General features: G+C 37.7%; 1 protein-coding gene across 2 annotated transcripts in view; it reads right to left on the reverse strand.

Moving 5' to 3' along the window:
- LOC128982788 (DNA polymerase alpha catalytic subunit) overlaps positions 1 to 18,178 on the reverse strand; it is a 255,111-nt gene that overhangs the window by 109,490 nt on the left and 127,443 nt on the right. For both annotated transcript variants that reach the window (XM_054401789.1, XM_054401790.1), the window contains one exon: positions 8,069 to 8,245. In XM_054401789.1, the coding sequence (XP_054257764.1) occupies positions 8,069 to 8,245 (177 nt within the window). The remainder of the gene's footprint in view (positions 1 to 8,068; positions 8,246 to 18,178) is intronic.

Below are 18,178 nucleotides of genomic sequence, written 5' to 3' on the forward strand. Positions count from 1 at the left end.
TATATTATTATTAAAGGGATACAATTCATATGACCAGTCAACCATATTTAAATCATTTTGAAATGAATTAATAGCTTTGTCACTTAATATACGAAATTTAACCTCTTTCCTGCTCTTATTGAAAAAACTACTCATCTTTAACCATAATCCATCATGATCAGATAGACCTAAGTTAATACAATCAAAAGTAAAGTCTGTGTTTGTTAAGTTACTAATTATATTGTCTAGACATGCTTCATATCTAGTCGGTTTTGAGTTGTGACAACAACAATTAAATGACTTTAACATATTTAAAAACTCATTTACATTTTTTTTTCTTTTCTCTAATGTCAAAATTTATGTCTCATGTGATAATTATTTTACAGTGTTTGTATTTTGATAGTTCCAATAACATGCATTCAAACTTATCAATAAACATTTCTTCACTAGTAGCTGGAATCCTATATACAGAAATAATTATAGTTCTATACTGTTTTAAGATTATTCCACATGCTTCAAAAACTGTTTCAATACAAATTTTACTTAAATCAATTGTTTCATATTCCAAATCTAAGCTTTTTTTTTATATATGGCAGTGCCTCCTCTAATTGTGTTAACTCTACAGTAAGCAACTGCTAACCTAAAATTAAAGGGAACAGACAAGTAAACATTAAAATCTTTCAACCAGTGCTCATTAACACATAATATGGAGCAGTTTAAAATATCCAAACAATATTGCAGCTCATTTAATTTGTTTTGAATTGATCTTATATTAATGTGTAACAACATGAGATCATTTCTATCACAACTTGGGATGTCATTTATTTTAGGATGGTTATTAAGAATTTTGTTTATCGAGCTATCAGTTGAGGCTTTATATTCTGTAAAAAATTGTTGTTGTGACCAGCTATTCTACCACTTAGTATACTATTTACAAAATCTTCACTTTTTTCATCACCACTAGAGGCCTTATTTGCATTTTCACTACACTGTGTTGCGGAGTCAGAGGTCAAGGAAGTAAGTTGAGTCACCTGGTCTGCTGTAGTGTTGAGTAGATCACCCTTGTCTTGTTGCTGGTTGTCCTGCGAAGATATTCTTCCTTCTGTAACAGTCCGTGGTTGAGGTTGTGCCTGCTTCGGGTTCAGAGGGAAAGATGCAGAGGATGTTTTGTTCACAGACTGAGTCTCGGATGATTTGTTGGTTTTATGGTGAGATGATTCCGTTGCAATGGCCTGTGTGAGGTTCCTTACAAACTCAGAATATGGCTTTGTGTTCTTCTGTTTACTTGAAATGTACTTCTTTGAGATGACAATAATAACTGATGCAGCAGTGGAGCTTTGGAATTCAACTATATATTTTGCAAAGTGTTGTGGTAACGGTCCCTTGAGCATCCCAATGAAGAACAGATGAGGGTCTTGAAATTTTGTTTTTTAAATTCTTGTATCAACTGCTGAAATGCTTTATTATAGAGCTCATAATTGGTGTCGCTGGGTTTTCCGTAGAATTTTGACTTTGTAACCAAACCAAATACACTAGCTCCACTTTTATGTTTTTGTAGCGTTAAGTTTGAGTTGCAGTAGTCAGCAGTTGTTGGCTTCCCAAAAAGCTCCTTGAACGGAACCGCCACTCCAGCACTCATATTTTTGTCGTGATCAAGATCAGCTGATATGCAATGGGCGAAAACTATGTCCTTATTATTTATATGATCTTTAATAACATTTGTCATGTCTGCTTCTAGTAGTTTAATTGTAGGATCACTAGTGATTGAAACTGCATTGTCAGAATTTGGTAGACAAGGTGGTGCTGAATATGAAGTTGCATTCTGCTGTGGTTGCTGTGGTTCTGCTGTGGGATCTCCAGGAACTTTTGGTAGTTTTTTATCTCCGTGATACCAATTTTTTAGGGCATTTATTATGAGGAACACAATTTTTGACTTGCCACGGCCATTAAGGTGCAGTCCGTGCGTTGTAAAATGGAAGCGCCGAAAATCATCCAGATCTATTACAGAGAGATTGTCCATTTTGTAACTCAACTCTCTAAAATATTTATTCATTAGCAGTATATCTAAGTTGTCCGGATCATTTTGTGCTTTGTCATATCTAATAGGGATTGTACAAAGGAAAACTGGCCTATGTTTGCAGACTGATTGTAATTTTTCTTCTAGTTCTTTATACAAAGTTGGTAAGGTGCCGTTCAGACTATCATTGGTGCCCCCTAATATAATCAGAGGGTTGTCTTTATCAATAGTAGTTGACTCGAGTACTTGTAGAAGAGTGGTGTTAGCTCTGACATAGCCAAAAGTATTTATTTTTTCAGAACTGAATTTTTGAATTTTCCAGGCTATATGTTTACCCTGGCTGTCTGCACAAAGTGTTGTCTTGACATTTGGGCAAATATCAGTTTCAGATATCGTGGTTTTTGTGTTGTGTACTTTATTTACATATTGTAGGGTATTTTGCTTTCCTAGTGTACTCTCATGATTTCTTCTTCTCCTCTTCATGTTAGCAGGAGGGACAGTGGGCTTCTGTGTACAGTTCATTGGAGTTTTATTTTCTTGTTCAAGTGTATGGAGATTATCATATCTGTTTTTTATTGTTCTTTATTTTATTTTAATATTGTTACATTAGACGAACAGTTAGAATCTTTCTATGTATGAAGACCATGTTTCGGAGTTCTGGTCGTACTCGCCGATGCTGCCAATTATCCGGGCCATGCTGGAGTAACCCGACACTTCACTATCTTCAAACAATGGTAGTAAGTCTAAGTCCACTTCGTTGTCCGACATTCACAAACGCGTTCGACATTTACACTACGCGGCACAATCGAACAGTTGCATTGCGCGGTATGTAAATATGACCTACCTCGTCGCCATTTGTTGTGTTCGTGGGTTGAATTGGACTTAGGAAGTGGACTGAAATAAATACGATATTTTTACATGTTTAAAACACGGCTACAAACAGATGGTTAAGGTTTGAGTTTTGGAGGTAGACTAGGCTGTTCAGGGACGGACGGACATGGAAGGTGGTGTGATGTAGGCGGAGAGGGGATCAGGTGATGTTTGTAGCCAATGAGATTTATTAAAAAAATCATACGATTCACAGTGGCGTGATGTACAAGGAAATCATAGTTCCAACGGATATTAATATTCTTAAGATATATTACAGATTCCATGCTATGTTTCTACTTCTCTGCATTAGTGATGGGCGATACGGGTCAATGTATCGATACTGCATATCGATTCGTATCGGAACGTGGCGTATCGGTGCGTGTATCGTAAAGATTCAATAATTCCATTTCTCATAAGGTTAACATGGGAAACTCCAGAGCCACTGGGGCGGAGCCCGAAAGGATTTTTGAAATAAGAATATGCCTATATGTTAATCGGGAATGTGAGCTATCATCATGCCAAATTTCAGCCCAATCCGACCAGTATTTTTCGAGTTTACTTTTCCCATACACACATACAGCAACCACCTCTTTTTTATAATAGTATAGAAGATAGATAGATATCTCAAATATTCAAGCTGCATAGACAAATACTATGTTACTCACAAGCTTGAAAAGAGGGTTATTGCTTGTAATCTTACCTCAGAAAAGCCGTTTCCTTCCTGTGTCTTTTTATTTGTATCAAACATACATACATAACCTCCAAATTCCGGTAAACCCTCAAAATTGGAAAACATTTTGTTATTGTTTTCCTAGTTTTTACACAGGGATAATTAATTGAACCAAAAAGTACTAATAATGATGGTGGGTATGCCACTTACACATTAAATAGTATAACATGGATAATGAGGGTCCCCACTTCCATTAATGGTGGCCCTAGTCACGGCCGCCTTTAACTACAGGCCGCGGCCTGGTAGAATTGGCAACATCGCAAGTGGTATGTTGTTCAGTGACAGACGTCCCATAAGATAACATGGCAGTCAGGTGACATCAGCTCATTAATTCGCACTTTAATGATTTAAATTTATGAACATAAATTTATTAAAATTTTGAAAATAAAACATACAGAATTGAAACCCGAAACGATATGAATTAAAATCTATATCTGTACATTTTTAAGCGGAGTCAATATTGTCATAGTCCAGTAACCAATCTTTCGTAAATACACAAATAATACCATTAGCTACTTCCAAACAAAAACAGCTGTTACAACACCACTTGCGACGTTGCCAGTTCGAAGGCCGCGGCCTGGAGTTAAGGGCGGCCGTGCCCTAGTTTTGAGGTTTTTTTGCAAAACATAGCTGAAAATACATGTTTTATCAGTGTTTTTGAAGATGCTAGGGTAAAATATCAAATTTCCACTACTACTTTTGAGGGGAGGAAGATGGGAAGACAAATTTCTTACCATAAAAATAAGATTTATATTAATAAATAAACAATACGATATTCGATACGATATTGGCTATAGGTGTATCGATACGGGCATATCGATACACTCCCACGTATCGATACAAAATATCGATATTTTGAGGTCCTTGTATCGATACGCACATCACTACTCTGCTTATGTCGGTGCAACTCCACGGCTTTAGTGGTGCTTTGGAGAAAGGTTAAGCTGCTGTCGTCTAACTTCGTGTCACCGACTCTCAAGAGGATACAAGGATTTATCTCATCATCTCCAAATCAAAAGTCACTCCTTTGAAAAGGATTTCTCCGCCATGGCTTGAACTTTGTGGCACTCACTTACTGGGAAAACTCATAAAATATTGTTCAAGAAGAAGATTGAATCAATCTATGCTTGTAGTGACTCCACTATTTTCCTCACATGGATACGTACTCTACTCTGTCTGCTCTTCAGCTCACTAATCAGCGGCTTTTGTAAAATTATAATTGATAATTTTTGTTGATAATCAGTAAAAAAATGTTGGCCTCTTCACCCTGTTCAGGGGAAAAAGTTAAGAAATAAAAAGTTTGTAAAATGTGGTTTGTTTTATTATTCTGTATTTAAAAGATATCGTTATTTATTAATGTGTTTTCAGCTAGACTTAGTGAATTATTTTCATAGTTTATCAAATGTTTAAGATATAACTAGTGAGAAAATGACATTATATATGATTTAAGTTCTAATTAATAGCACTATTATCTTTTTGTAGGCCTACTCACTGATCTCTTTGAAATTTTTTAGTTTATACACACTTTATGAATAAATAGCTTGGCGTACGTACCCAAGAGATGGGCTATGGGCCTATTGGCTGTATGGTCCAGCGATTGTAGGCTATCACACGGTGAGTAGAAACAGAAAGTGACACATTGGAAAAGCGAGTTTAGCGTCATCCGTAAACCTCTGTTACAATCACCCACTGCAGTTGTATTTTTTTTACTTTACACAATCGCCATTGAAGCGCCGTCAATGAGTGGAAACCTTTTTTGTAAGCTATTGGCGACGATTTAATGATCGATTTAATGAGTCCCAGCCCTATACAACACTGATTCAAGGTCTTCTTTCTGGTTATCAAAACTCAAGAACAATTTTATACACAAAGAATTTCTGATTCCTGACCTGGATGATGCCTAGTTATTTAATTTCATTTACGGTTACACTATAATATTGCACTTGCGATTAATTAAATCCGTTATTTAAGAAAAAACATTTTTAATCTCACTTGTTTGGGAAACATGATCGGAAATGGTTGCGGTATTTGTAATCAAAATTTGTAAACATATCAGTGACAGCTAGAAAAAATAATCTTGATTCGAACAGCTGTTCGTTATTTCATAGATGATTATGTGATAAAAATTTAACGAAAATTTGAGAAAAATCGTACAAAACTGCATTTTTGAACGTCCGTAACTTTATTTACAAAGTAGTGAGGAGCCATATTTTAATGGCCAAAGACACTCTCGCCAATCCAGTAAATACATTAAAATGACTTCGATTTTGATAGGTACTCTCGTTTTCATGGAGAAGATGGCGTAAAATGCCCTCTTGAGTGTTACAGACAGACAGACAGACAGACAGAAATTAAGATAAGACTTGTTTCTGCTTCTTTAATGTATAAAACGTAAAAATAACCTAAAAATATATAATTCTGTGCAATGTACAGACAAAACTCTAATTTTATTTATATAGATTTCAATCTTTATTTTTAATTTCACATCTATTTATTCATAGCATGCAATAATGTATCAAATAGACAATGAACCAGAAGTATTGAAAGCCAACAAATATAAATGTGAAAATTAAGTTACAAATGTTTTCGTTGGTTTCGTTTATACTACATCATAAAATAAACTCTATTGTATTTAATACAGGTCAATAATAATAAACTTAACGATTGCTTTATTGATATATGGGCTTATTCTAATTGTTAGTGAAGGGTGAATTTCCTTAGGCCAACCATAAAATTAGCAGTGTCCATTAGTGAGGTTAGGTCAGCAACTATCCTCTTGTTCATAATTTTATTTAGTACATTTTTGTACTTTTTAAGGTAAACAATCCATTACAGAAAGACATGTTGTTTTTAATTAAAAAAAAAAATAAATCATGCCGCGCTGCATCGAATCGAATCGCATAGATTCGAATCGAAATTCTTTGAATCGCATCAATGCATCGAATTGAAAAAAATATGATGCATCGCACACCCCTAATTTAAAGTATTATTAGTAACACATTTTAAAATAAAAATTTATGATTAACACGTTCGCTACTGAACCGAGGTATACATTTGAATCTTACACATAGACCGGCTGTCACTTGGATAACAGTACACACAGACCACGGGCGAAAACCTGTAAAACAGTGATCATTTACATTGTAATACGCTACAATCGTGTTTGTGAATAAATTATTCTTGTTTATTTGTATTTTTTATAACCTTTTTTAATGTCACATATTTGCTGGTCTACAGCGAAGACAATAGTGAAAACTATCATAGTTTTCTTGAAATCGACTAAACGTCGCATATATGCGACAGTTCATTTTTTTGTGTTTTAAGGTGAAAGTAAGTAAAGAAATAAACAGATTATTCAAGAACAGTTTATAACTGAACAAATATAAAAGCTACATAGGATAATGCAGCATACATACTGCATACATACATACAGTGATGCAGAAAAGTAAAGACCAGTTTTCCAAGTATTATATGACGTCACCAATCATCATATCCATAGACCAAGCGACGCAGTTGTGCGTCAGACATCTCTGTAGACCACTGCAGGGAATTCAGTGCCTTCAAATAGACCACTACAAAGATATAAGCATTTTAATAACATTAGAACCCCGACGCAAATATGCGTCGGCAGTCTATTTTAATGTGACTAGCCGTCGCATATATGCGACGGCAGTCTGTGGGTGGAAACCGGCCGTCGCATATGTGCATGGCTGGTCCATGTAAATGGAAAATTTCGTACTATTGCAGAAGCGAACGTGTTAAACATTTGTGAAGTGAAACGACTGTCTGTGCTGAGGCGTACGAGAAATACGGAATAGCTGGCCAGCAGAAGAAAACTCGTAATCTACCGGTTTCGCCTACCCAAAGCTTTAGTTAAAAAAAAGGTTGCGATAAAAAATCACTATCTCAATCAATAGTTGGTTGATTTATAATAGTAAGATCGTTTTCAGACCCAGACATCATTTGTCATCAAGCTATGAATTAATGATGCACTCTAACAAAACGGTCGATGTTAGATAGTTACATGACCAGAGTTTGGACCGTAAAACATAAAAAATGCCATTGGCGTAGAAAACAAACAAAATACAAAATGTATATAAAACTAAAATGCCGCTAAAAGTACTTAAATATTGTACAATAGCTAATGCTACAACAAAGTATCAGGTTACTTCCTAACACTGCCCATAATCTATAACGACCTTGGTTAACCTGGGGGCTTGGATAGCCAGTGCCTCGAATAATCGGGATTGTAATGTAATGAAGAACTCAGGAGATCCATTGTTGAAAATATTCAGCTGATTTTCTTGACAAAGCCGTTTTAATGTAAATTTTTATTTGAAAGTTTTCTTTTTAGGTTGTTGTTCGATTTTTAATTGGGGGGGGGGGGGGGGGGTAAACTAATACTGCTGAAAGTTATTATATATTTTTTGTAATAATTAAATTTGTTTTTGAACTTAACATTGTTTACTAACCTCTACTTTGCAAAAGCTGACAGGATTGGTGGCTAAGGTAGGTTCTGCCAAGTCCAACCAACAAGGACCTTTGATTTTCCTTTTCAAAAGAAGCAACTCTAGAAATGAGGAGTTGGTGCCAAATACATGAGCAATCGTCTCTCCTGTCAGATCCTTTGGTAACTGTGCCATGGTTGGCTGAAACAATCGACATAATTATTCATTAATGTGTTACTTAAAAATCAACACTTTGTATCCTTAATGTGTATTAATGTTAACAGTAGCAGCTAACTTAAACAAAATAGCCAAATGACTTTGTTGTGACTCAAACGGGTGGCCTGGTATTATTAGTACCGATAAATACTCACACTGGATAAGATGTAAACTTTTATTGAATAACTAAAAAGTGAACTGCCTTTTATAATAACTAGCTGTTACCCACGGGCTTTGCCCCTTTTGACTTCATAAGTATTAATAAAAATATTGATTGGCTAAGTTAAGCTGAAATAAACAAAACAGAATACAGTAATACAAACAAATTATCACACCTGATTTTAATCTTACTAATATTATAAATCTGAAAGTTTGTGAGTTTGTGTGTATGTTTGTGTGTTTTGTGTGTGTGTTGCTCAATCACGCATAAACTACTGGACGGATTGGGCTGAAATTTGGCATGCTGATAGCTCACATTCCCGATTAACATTAAAGCATATTCTTATCTCAAAAACCCTTTCGGGCTCCGCCCCAGTGGCTCTGTAGTTCCCCATGTTAATCTTATGAGTTTTCATATTTAAAAGGAATTAATGAATCTTAACAGCTGTCTCAATTAAACAAGTTGGTGCTGTTCTATGATGTTCAACAGCATAAAAGTTACAAGGATTACCAACAGGGTGCAGCACTATTAATTTCTTTGTTTATTTATGACAACAGCTAATTTCCAACCAAAAGGTGAGTGAGCGTAGCGAGCGAACTTCAACCTTGAGGCGAGTTAGCGCAGCGAACGAGCTAACCTGAAGGCAAGTGAGCGCAGCGAACGAGCTCCAACCTAAAGGTGAGTGAGCGTAGCGAACGAACTTCAACCAGGACGTGAATGAGCCATGCGAATACTTATGAAGTTAAACGGGGCGAAGCCCGCGGGTACAGCTAGTAAGGTAATAAATTGAAAGAATAACATACAAATAAGTACAGCTGAGGTATTTTTAACATTAGGTATATGAAAAGTTCCCTTTGGAAAGCAATTAGGACCTTATAGGGTAATTTATGAAATAATGGATAGTTTTGCGCGAGGTTTTTCGTTATGACTAACATTTTAAGTAGCCTATATGGTTTATGGGGGTGTGACTTGTAGTTTTCTCAAAAGTTCATGGGTACTTTGGGCTTTATATATGGATTTGTAGTGAACAACTAACTTGAAGAATGTAAAGGTGTAAACATGAACAATAAACATCTGTCTTGACCATTATTTGAAATGACATATGTAGTAAAGACAGACTCAGGGATATGACAGTCTCCCCCACTAATTAAGAACAATCTTTTTCAACTGGTAGTCTCTAAAATCTTGAGGGCATGCGACGCTCGCCCTGTGGTCTGGCATTGGTATTATCAGGTTGCTCACGATGTGGTATAACATTCTCAGCTTGAGCTCTTTCTGGAGATTGTACTTCTGGTTGCCTTGGTTCTGGAGCTGCAACTGGATCTGGATTCCTATATATTTCTCGTCGTCTTGGAATTCTGGGAACATCAAACGACTGCGTTGGTCCGAATGTAACATTTTTTTTGTTGGCCTCTGTACCAGCGTTGGGCGTAGTTGATTGATGTTAGAATTCTGGGAACATCAAACGACTGCGTTGGTCCGAATGTAACATTTTTTTTGTTGGCCTCTGTACCAGCGTTGGGCGTAGTTGATTGATGTTAGAATTCTGGGAACATCAAACGACTGCGTTGGTCCAAATGTAACATTTTTTTTGTTGGCCTCTGTACCAGCGTTGGGCGTAGTTGATTGATGTTAGAATTCTGGGAACATCAAACGACTGCGTTGGTCCGAATGTAACATTTTTTTGTTGGCCTCTGTACCAGCGTTGGGCGTAGTTGATTGGTGTTAGAATCCTGGGAACATCAAACGACTGCGTTGGTCCGAATGTAACATTTTTTATTTTTTTTGCCTCTATACCAGCGTTGGGCGTAGTTGATTGATGTGCCTCTATCATGAGTCGATTCTGAGTCGAGTGATTCTATCTGATGAGTCGAGAACTAAGAGATAGTGTCTTTTCCCAAGCTTCCTCTTTACTTGACCAAACTACCATGTGTTTTTATTATTGATGAAAAGTTTGACGAGCACTCTCTCCCCCACATATAGTGAACGTACAGGTGAAGACTGTGTAGTTGAAGGTTGAGGTTTGTACGGAAAAATGGCATTCAGTCATATCCTTATTTTTCTGTGCAGGTAAAGTTCTGCCAGGGACTGACCACAAGCTAGCGGTGTTACTCTGTACCTTTGTAAAATATTTTGAATTTTGGTTTGGATTGGAGTTTGGTCAGTTGAGACTGCTTTCAGGCGATTCTTTAGTGTATGGATTGATCTCTCGGCTAAACCATTTTTTGCCGGATGCCCTGGAGCGATGAATTTCTGGAAAATACCGTTTGTTTTGCAGTAATTTTGAAATATATCACTTTTGAAAATGGTAGCATTATCTGAAACAAGTACTTGAGGATATCCAGGACATGAAAAAATTCCTTCTAAAAGATTAATTGTGTTCGCACTAGTAGGTGAGTCTTTGATGACTTTTACCTCCGCCCATTTAGATTTTGCATCAACACACATGAGGAAATATGTATTATCAAGCGGTTTTGCATAGTCGATAGGAAACCTTTCCCAATTCTCTTGTGGTGTATCTCACGGATGTACAGGAACTTTGGGAGAGCTGAGACATGTGAGAGCACATTTTTCACATCCTTTGACAATACGTTCTATCTCTTTGTCGATACTGGGCCAGTAAACGTAGCGGCGGGCCAGCTGTTTCATTTTTGTTATACCTAGATGTGTTTAATGAAGTTCATTTAAGATTGATGGTCGTAAGCTTCTTGGAATAATGACACGATCTTGGCAAAATATAATCCCGTCAACCAATGTATACTCTGTTTCATCAGACTTGTTTTTGAGATCTTTTACAATTCTTGATAAGTCTGGATCCTTTTCTGTTTCACTCCTTATTGTTGAAGCGATTATGTGTTCATCTGACATCTCGAAAATCATTTGTTCGTATACTTGGTTGACTTCATTGACAATGATTTCATCAACAGTCGAATTTACTTGCTGAAGTGTAGCTCTTGAGAGGCAGTCAACATTTTCATTTTCCTTGCCAGGTTTGAATTTTAATGTGTAGTTGAACCCGGATAAATATGATGCATATCGGAATAAACGCCCTGATGTCATTTGAGGGAGTGCTTTTTTGTGCTGGAAAATCTGTGAAATAGGTGCATTGTCAGTTACTAGTTTGAAGTGAGTCCCAAAAAGGTAACAGTAGAAATGTGACACGCCAAAAATAATAGTGTCTGTAGTTAGTACTAGAAGGAGAGCCGGATCTAAAGGTTTTTTTTCCTAGGATGCTAGGCAACAGGCCTGGGATTGTTTTTCACATTACTTCAGGCTGGACCTAGGGGTTGCGACCAGGGGTGCCCAGAGGGGGGGTACTGTGGCGCGTTTGCGCCACAGGAATTTTTGGGGGGGCTTTTTTAAGGGGATTTTGGGGGGAGATATTTTTTTGCTAGCTGTCATAATGAATGAATAATTTTGTATAAGCAGCCCGAAAAAAGTTTTTCTAAATACGGTAGTTCACTATCAACACCAAGAACATTTTGCCATTCGTAATTAAGATTGCTTCTAAGAATGGTAAAAACGCATCTTGTTAGACAATCCTTAACATGTACGGTGGGGTCAAATTTTACTTGCTACATATGTTTTAGCGGTTGTTTAACTCAACGATCGTCAGGTTTACAAAAATATCCACTTCTGGAGGTGTAGTCAGAGTAAGTTACGATAATTTAAAGCAAAATGATTACAGATAGGAGATAGGCCATCAATTCAAGCGTGTACATTGCCTTCGGCAAGACTGGAAGTAAACTGAATCAGGATAAGGTTATGATGGACCGACGTGGCGACGTGGTCTCTGGATTGTCGTCTGCGTTTTCAACAGCTGATATTGGACTATTGTAGTGAAAGTGACTGAGAAGAGTGTTGAAAATATAATTGGATTCATATTTAATGAATGTTTTCATTAAACATTTGTGTGCTGTCCCTAGTATTATGTATTTAGATATTTCAAACTCTTCCAAAGTAATTAATAAATTTCCTTTCACGCAGTAATGTAGAATTTTGAGACCATCATTTATATCCAGCATATTAATATTAATATTAGGTTATTGTTGTCAATAATTTTGAGTGGAATACTCAATTATTAATCCCTTTATATTTTCAACACTCTCCTGCTCCTCCGTCACTACACTACAATTAGTCCAATATAAGCTGTAGATAACGTGATCGTTGTAGATAGGACAGACGACAATCCAGAGACCACGTCGGCCCGCCATAACATGATTCACTTTACGTCCAGTTCTGCCCGCGGCAATGTACCCCCTTGAATTGATATGCCTATCTGTTATCTTTTTGTGTTTTTGTTTAATGTTTGTAACATATTCTGAAGAAACCTCCAAAAGTGGATCCTTTTGTAAGCCTAACGATGGTGGAGTTAAAGAACCGCCAAAACACTACCATTATTAGTCATAAAACGCAAACCTGGGGCTATTAAAATGAGTTATAAGATTACCATACCTCGTCACAAAACCTTTTGTGGTGCTTGTATTGTGGGTATTTTGCCCGGCGATTATTGTAGAAGGCAGCCTGGGAGTGGCAAACAACGCCTCGTAAGTCTGCCCTATTTAGTGACCTAATTTTGAAACAAGATACTTTTTACTATTCGTGCAATTAAAGTTATTTGAATTCTTAAGCCCAATAATTTACACCACCTAAATATATTGTACAGTTACAGTACTGTGTTGGAGTAGAGTAATTCACTGAGTATAGTGTTGAACGTTTTGAAGACGTTGCCTTTAATACTGAGCGCGTGTTGGCTGACAATACAGATTCTAATAATTGTAAATTGAAAAACTTATAATTCGTCCATTAAATAGATATAACTTTGTATTGTTAAATGACGTTTCCTAATAAACATTTAATTTTGATTATCAGCAAGTTTGATTTTCTTTACCTCAAGTTTACTAAATACTTTAAATGCTCGTTTTATATGGTAAAGGGGAAATTGCCAGGTAAATTGGAGGGGGGGAGGGTAGGTTGAAATAAAGAGCAGCATAAATGGGGGGGGGATTGCGCCACTGGGTTTGGGGGGGATGGGCACCTCTGGTTGCGACATTATCACTTTGATAAAATCCATTTGTGATTTGGTGGGATTTGAACCTGGGATCTCTTGGACCGAAGTCCCGTGCTCTAACCACTAGACCAGCTCGCTCCCCAAATCGAAAGGTATTAGAACTCGATCACTGCAGAGCTCTGATTTGATTCGTAAAAATGCTACTTCTAAGTTATGCTAAGATATGCTAGTACTAAGTTGATCTCTACAACTCGTCCTAAATACTCAATTTTTACTTGAAAAGATGAGCATTTGTTTCTGTTGACACTTAAATTGTAATCAGAGAGTCTCTGTAGACAGGCTTGTAAATTTTCACTGCATTCTTCAATGGTCGAACCATGCACAATGATATCATCAAAATATGCTTCTGTCTTTAGTAACCCCTTTAAGATCTGAGAGAGTATGCGGTTGAATTCTGATGGTGCAGTTTTGATGCCAAAACTGAGTCTATGTACTCTATAAGTACCTCTGTGAGCCGTCATTGTCTGTATCATGATTCTTCATCCACCTGGAGATGTAAATAGGCTTTGTAGAGGTCAAGTTTGCAAAAATATTTTGAATTGCGCAAACTGTAAATAACATCACCAATACGCCTTATCGGATGATTTTCTTGAATTAGACGCTCGTTGACATCACATTTGTAATCGACGCCAACAGAGCAGAGCGCTGGGACATCAGCATCTGGTTTGGGAATGACAACAAGTGGCGATCTCCAATCGCTGACCTCTACAGATGAAATGATGACCTGACCTGACTGGTGATAGTGAGTCGGTGGCTCAGTTGGTAGTCGCGGACTTCGGGCCCAAGGCAGCGATGTCGTGGGTTCGGATCCAGGTCACTACCGAAAACATTTTATCAGTACAGATCACCTTTGTACTGTACCGGCTCACTCCTTGCGAATGAGTATACCGGACAATGTGCCAATGAGGATTTTTCAGTAGAAAAACTTAATTCAAGGTATCCCAACACTCTTCCTTCAAAGTCAGTCTACATTCATCCTTACTTGGGAAAGTTTTCAAGCCCGATTTTTGGCCCAAAGATGTTTTTGTGTCAAAATTTGTGATGAAGAGACAGATACCTAACCCACAAGACAGTGAAGTGGTGTTAGAGCAAGACCCAACAGTAGGCCTAAACATATCAACAGTGAATCTTGACCAATCAGTTTTTTTAGGGTTCCCCAAGCTAGAGACCTCTTGCACTTAGTGGGTAAAAAATCTAGTCCTATCTCCCTTCGCATCCTTCAGCACAACATGCAGTGTCTGAATAATAAAACCAACGAATTGGAAGTTATTGTGAACAACTCTGACCTCAACGTGCTTTGCCTCTGTAAACATTGGCTGTCAACTGGTCAGGTTGGTGTAGTAAAAATCACTGGTTTTACCCTGATAACTGCATTTTGCCGCACTGTTCATATACACAGTGGGACTTGTATTTACATCTCCAGTGATTTCTTCCAGTTTTTCACTGTCCTTGACGTCGATAGGTTCTGTGAAGAGCTTCAGTTTGAAGTTTCAACAATAATATCAACCGATCTTAATATCGTGATTTTGTCCTTACATCGTTCACCTGATGGCACTTTATCACAATTCCTTGACAGTCTTGAGGATCTACTACAGTACCTACTATCTACCAAACCAGGCTTCAAGTTCGTATTGGCGGGTGATTTCAATGTAGACTTTGGTTCTGGAGACGCGGATTACTGTGAGCTGCAAAACTTACTGCGCTCTTTCAATATGTATTGCTCGAATTTTGAACCCACTAGGGGCAGAAAATGCCTTGATAACATTGCTGTGAATCTCCTTAAAGACTTATTCGCTGTCTGCATTAAAAAAATGTTCTCTATCAGATCATTTAGCAGTGTGTTTAAGTATAACTATTGCAATTCAGGTAGAAGAAACTTCATACCAAGCTGCAAAGAGAATTTATAGCCATTTTAATCAATCTAAAATAAGCTATAATGTTAGCAGCATAGACTGGCCAGCTCTGGCGACTCAGGGCGTGCATGCAGGCGATGAAATATTTTCAGCTATGTTCAGCCGGCTTCAAATAGCGGTCGATAATTGCTTCCCCCTTAAGACAACTTCTAATAAAAATTATCAAAGTAAAACCCCAGCTCGTGGATATCGATGGTTTACTGAGGAGCTACGCTTAATGAGAGAGACAGTTTTGATGGCTTTTGACGCATACAAGATATCCAATACATGCGAGGACAGAGAGGCCTATGTGACTCTCAAACGAACCTATAAAACGGCTCTTACATCAGCCAAGCTCAATGCAAATGTTGAGGAAATTGAGTCTGCAGATAATAAAAGCAAAGCTGCCTAGTCCATCATCCGAGGTAACATCAAGAAGCCTAACACCAGCCCTCACTGAGACATCTCTCCTCAGGACTTCTGTGACTTCTTCGCCTCTTCCGTGGAGCGGACAACGGCACTGGCAACACCTTCCATGGCTGGGTCTGCTGCACTACTTGAGAAACGGACAGCTCCCCAGTCCTCCTTCAGGTTCAGTGCGGTTTCTAGTGAGGAAGTGTACAGAGTAGTGAAGAATATGAAATCCTCCTTCAGCACGGATAGGCCTAGTTATGGTATGTCATCTAACCTACTAAAACTTATTATAGCCTACATTTTGTTACCACTTACCACAAGTATAAACTGCTGCTTGCTGTCAAGTATTTTTCCTCAAAAATTAAAGTTTTCCAAAGTTGAACCTATTTATAAAAAGGGTCCGAGAGAAAATCCAAGAAGCTATCGGCCCATTTCATTAGTTCCTGTAGTTGGTAAAGTGTTTGAAACCGTGATAAAAAAAAACAATTGATAAACTATTTTGAATCCCATGGACTAATTCCTGATTGGCAGTTTGGGTTTCGAACGGGTAGATGTGCCACGGATGCTGTAAGATGTTTAGTTCAACACGTCCTTAATTCTTTTGAAGGAGCTTCTCTCATACAGGCAACCCTGGTTGACCTGAGTAAAGCATTTGATTGTGTCCCTCATGATTTGCTCTTAAACAAACTTAACTACTATGGCACCAGTGGCACGGAACTCAATGTTTTTAAATCTTACTTAACTGACCGCAGGCAGCAGGTTGACGTTGCAAGGAGTTTATCATCTGTGAGTAAGGTGTTGTGCGGGGTGCCGCAGGGTTCGATTTTAGGCCCTATACTTTTCCTTATCATGATCAATGACTTGAGTAGTAGTTAAATAATTCTTTACCAAGTGCATTTGTCTGAACTACTTATTTATTTATTTATTTTACTGTCTGGAACCTTTAAACCAACATGCTGTAGGCCTAGTTATATTTTGAGTTGTCTTTATTTAAGGTATTTACATTATTATATTTTGACAAAATCTGTTGTAACTCATGTTATATAATTATGAATGAATATAGATTTGATTTGATTTGACTTGCTTTGCTGTAAACGAACCACACACTGGCGGTTAGTCTATGTGTACCGGCAAATGCAAGGTTAACAGAGGCCGCCAACCTCAAAAAAAAAATATGATTCCTTCATTTTGCAGTGTGTCCAATTCCTTGTTCATTTGGTCCGTTAAAGCATGTGGGACATTTTGTTCCCTTACAAAAATAGGTTTTGCACCATTTCGAAGCTGTATTGACACTTTGAAGTCTGGAATGCATCCAATTTTCTCTTCAAAAATGTTGGAAAAAGACTTGATTTCTTCAGGAGACTGAATTCTTTTGATTTGAGAAATTTAAGTGCTTTGATTTGTGTCGTCATTCAATTTGTTCAGTTCGATTTCTAGGGCTCTTATCCATTGACGTCCCAAGAGTGCTTCATGTCCTGTTGGGACAATGTGGAGTTCCTCTTTGACGCAACGTCCACATTAAGAAACATTTATTTTCACTTTCCTTTCAGGTTTGGCAATATCACCTGAGTAAGTTCTGAAAGCAATGTTAGTTGTTTATTACTAAAAGTTTAAGTACCTTATAATCCGTCAGTGTGATCAAAAGTCGCTGATGAAAGGCGACCGGTTTCAACCCATCAAAGACAAGACGGCAGTTGCGACAGTCTGGACTCAATGTGCACCGTCCACCGCACAGTCAATTTGTGGCCACACGTGTTTTTGTAAAAAAAAAAACTGTTCTTTGTTTTGTATTTATTGACTTTTTGACAACCTCTTCGGAGTAATTAATTATGTGTTCATTCAATGCCTGAAGGTGACTCCTTTGATGGGTTGAAACCGGTCGCCTTTCATTGGTGACTTTTGATCACACTGACGGATTATAAGGTACCTACTTTAACCTCTAGTAATAACTTGTATTGTGATTAGGAGGCAAAAAACAACAAAAATTAAGTTAGTTGTTCCCAATTGAATGCCCAATTTGAGTTTGTCAAAATCATTTTTAGCTAGAAGTGAGAATTTTGCTCATGTGTCTACTTCAAATCGTTGTAGTTTACCATTGAGATTTACTGTTATCTTACATATAGGGATGGACGGGTCCCGAAATTTCGGGAATTTTTCGGGAAAAAAATATTCCCGATTATCGGGACGGGATTACATTTGATTCGGGAATTTTTCGGGACGGGATTTAGTCCGATCGCCGGCGATTTTGCCGCTTCGCGAGTGCCGATGACGCCGCTATTGCGAGCGATAGGTCCGCGAACGAAGGAGACGAAGTCGTTTCGACGATTGCGCCATGACCGCGGAGTCATAACGACGATTGCGCCGTGACCGCGGAGTCATAA

This window comes from Macrosteles quadrilineatus, unplaced genomic scaffold, assembly GCF_028750875.1.
Source record: "Macrosteles quadrilineatus isolate MER2022 unplaced genomic scaffold, UCM_ALF_1.0 Scaffold_1__1_contigs__length_201487025, whole genome shotgun sequence".
NCBI lineage: Eukaryota > Metazoa > Arthropoda > Insecta > Hemiptera > Cicadellidae > Macrosteles > Macrosteles quadrilineatus.